Source organism: Apteryx rowi, unplaced genomic scaffold (assembly GCF_003343035.1).
Source record: "Apteryx rowi isolate R43461 unplaced genomic scaffold, aptRow1 scaffold_319, whole genome shotgun sequence".
Lineage (NCBI taxonomy): Eukaryota > Metazoa > Chordata > Aves > Apterygiformes > Apterygidae > Apteryx > Apteryx rowi.
Genome location: NW_020449630.1, coordinates 355,527 through 358,917, shown reverse-complemented (window position 1 = coordinate 358,917; position 3,391 = coordinate 355,527). Strand labels below are relative to the sequence as shown.

At 49.3% G+C, this 3,391-nt stretch overlaps 1 protein-coding gene across 1 annotated transcript; it reads left to right on the top strand.

Moving 5' to 3' along the window:
* Positions 1 to 219: 219 nt before the first annotated feature.
* TMEM200C (transmembrane protein 200C) lies at positions 220 to 2,576 on the top strand. The gene has a single exon (XM_026070790.1). It carries the CDS (start codon positions 233 to 235, stop codon positions 1,883 to 1,885), a length of 1,653 nt encoding a protein of 550 aa, XP_025926575.1. The 5' UTR covers positions 220 to 232; the 3' UTR covers positions 1,886 to 2,576.
* The last annotated feature ends 815 nt before the right edge of the window (positions 2,577 to 3,391 follow it).

Below are 3,391 nucleotides of genomic sequence, written 5' to 3'. Positions count from 1 at the left end.
TCTCTCTCTCACCCACACTCACACACACAGGAGCTGTATGTGCGAGGGAGGTCGGCCTGTTGGTGTCACCCCCCCACCACTTGCACACATGCTTGTTGAGGATTTTAGCTAGCAGGAGTTTGAAGGGGGAACAGGAAACAGGCACCTCTTGTACTGCTTCAGGGCTGCCCCTGGTTCTCACCCTCTTTTCTTCTCACTGCAGGAGCTGGAGCGGTGCCCTGGGTAGCCAGCCATGATCGCCACTGGAGGCCTCCTGAGGATCTCGGCTAGGAAACAGGACCCCTTGCGACCCCAAAGCCAAGTTCCCAAACGCAAACACAAGGCCAAAAAGAAGCGCAAGAACGACGTGGTGGTGGTAAAGGGCAAGCTCAAGCTGTGCTCCCTCTCGGGGCTCATCGCCCTCTGCGGTATCCTGGTGCTGCTAGTGGGCATTGCCTTGGCTGTGGTGGGCTACTGGCCTAAGCCCAGCCAGGCGTACAGAGAAGGCGGCTTCAGTGGGGGCAGACACCTGGTGCTGCAGGGGGGCGCCCCCAAGAACCGCTCCCCGAGCCAAGCTGGGGCACAAGCGGGGTCCCACCCAGAAATACCCCCCAGAGCCAACTCCTCCACAACTGCCACCATCCAGGGGTCCCCACAGTCCCCCCCCACTTCCTCATCCCCCCAGGCCTCAGTGGGTTTCCTCTTCCGGCTCTTCTCAGGCTACTTGCACTCAGACAAGCTGAAAGTGCTGGGCCCCCTCATCATGGGCATCGGTATCTTCCTCTTCATCTGTGCCAATGCAGTGTTGCACGAGAACCGTGACAAGAAGACCAAGATCATCAACCTGCGTGACCTCTACTCCACAGTCATCGATGCCCACAGCTTGCGGGCCAAGGATGGAGGCACCCCGGCCTCAGCCCCTCTCAACGGCTTTGTCAACTACATGCAGGCCCGGGGCCTGGAGCTCATGCCTGGCAGCGAAGGCCTGGGTGCTGCGGCCATGCTGGCAAAGAGCTCCTGGCAACCAGGGCTGGGCGTCTCCCTCTCCCCACCTGACCTGGCGTCCTCACCACGGCGCTCCTCCTTCTGCACCCCGCTGCAACCACCCAGCCTGGCTGAGGCTGTGTACAGCATCTACCGTGAGCGTGCTGCCCTTTCTGGCCACCCCTTTACCAGCCCGCCCTGCAGCCCAGCAGGGAGCTGGGGCAGGCGCAGCACGGCCAGCTCTGTCGTGGGCTCCTCACTGAGCGCCTTCACCCTCCTGCCCTTGATGCAGGGTGGTGGAGGGGGAGGCTGGCGGAAGCCCTCTGGTGAGCGAGGAGCACGGGAGATCCCACGGGGGGAATTTGAACTGAGCCTGACTGACCTCAGCAGCAGCTACGTGGACGGAGGCCGTGGGACAGGGAGGCACAAGCTGGTCCTAAGGCGGCAGAGCACCAGCTGYTTGCCTGATACCAGGTGCCCTCTTTCTCCTGAGCCCCCTCAGTCCCCATCTGTCAGCGGGGGCCCAGACTCCAGCCTTTTGGTAAAGGCATCTTCTAGCTACTCCAAATCTCTGGGTCTGGGGGGATTGCCCCCCTCCACCTCCCCTGCCATCACCAGGATGGGCTCCCAGAGCTCCCAGTCTGAGCCTTCCAGTAGCAGCAATAAGGGCTACAGCCACCTGGAGGAGGCAGGCACCTCCTTGGAGTCAGTTGCCGACACCCCTGCCGGTAAAATCCAAGACTGTGAGGAGGAACTAGTTGAGAAGACCAACCCCCTCAAGGCTACCAGCAAAGAACAAACAGGGGAGCAACCTCAGCAAACTCAAAGACAGTACACAAATAAAGAGAAACTCTTTATGATTTCTAGGTCGCACACTGCATTAGAACTGGAGGATGGGGAACTGGAGAGCACTGGCATCTAAACAAAACAGAGAAGGCTTGAGGACACCTTGCAGCCCTCCACACCTTCCCTCTGCCCCTTCTCTGTCTTCTTGTGGGCTTAGGAAACCAATCAATATCCAAAGAGCTGCAGTATGTTATCCTTAAAAATTGAATTCAATAAATCCTGTAGATGACTTCAGGAGGAAAAAAGAAAATCCTTTCAGTCCARTCATGATTGTATGTTCCATGCAAGCCAAATTGTATTAAATATCCACCATCAAGTAAGTTCTTCAGATGAGTTTAATACAATTTTGGACAGTATAATTGTGCACTTTACTGTTTTGATTTCCAAGTGCCCCTTCTCTCCTCTAATTTCTTTCTTGCTGATATGCCACTAACTGCTTGAAAAACACAGGCACCTTTTTAAGCTCCAGAGCAATGTGGTCTTCAGTTCAGGAAAGCTGAGCTCTCTCTTTGTTTTGGTTCAATTACTCTAAAAAGTTTGCAAGGCCTTAAGGATGACGTACCTTGACAAAGAATGAGTTTGTTTAAATTCTGGAAAAATGACACTTTAGAAGAGGCTGGAGCTGAACAGAGCTCTGATAATTTAGTTAAAACCATAACATTCCTGAATCCAAAATACCTGCTACTACATGATACTTTATTAAGTATTATTACATATGTATTGACTAATAGCAGTAACAGATTTTTTTAATAAAAAAATTACAAACAGAACTGCCACCCAAAAATAGTCCTTTGATTTGTTAAGTAATTACAGATATCAAAAACTTTTGTTTTTATACTGTGAAAGATTAAAGAGATGCTACAAAGTCAAAGGTTTACTTATGCTTTTGAGTGGATAATAATCATTTAGGAGTAATTTCAAAACAAATACTGGTTCAGTCTCTGAGAAACTGCACTTTAATTGAATCAGCAGATTCTGTCTCTATTTCTAACAGTGCTTTGTGACAGCTGAAAAATCTGAGATTTTGACATTCTAAGGAAAAAAGTTTATGAAGGTATCACCTTCTATTAAAATTAGATTTTTCTTGAGAAACATTAATCTCAAACTGTAGCATATTCTTTCTGGATCTCTCACCTCCCTTACAACAGTTGCTTTAAGCCTTTCTGCAATTAAGAGTCCTATTTTGTGAATGCGTGTGTGTAAGCTTAATTTTAAAGCATAATGATAGTCCTGCCAATCTCTTAAGAGCTGCCCCATTGAAGTCAGTGGAAGTTTCTCACTGACTTTAGTATGGTGAGGATTTCTTCCTGAGTGAGAGAAGCAGCAAGCTTCCTGAAGGCTGGAGACTGTGTATTCTCTAGTCAGATTTTTGCTAAATTGGTCGGTTGTTTCATTTTCATGCCTCCAACACAACACACATTCTTTTACTTTTCCAAAAGGGGTGGCTTTAAATGCTCAGAAAATGTTGTCAATAATTCAAATTTTAAATACGGATGTGGCATTCCACTACTACGTAAAGAGAATTTGACATTAAACAAATATAACATGTAGGCGGTCTGTAGGCTTTCTTTTGCAGTTAAAG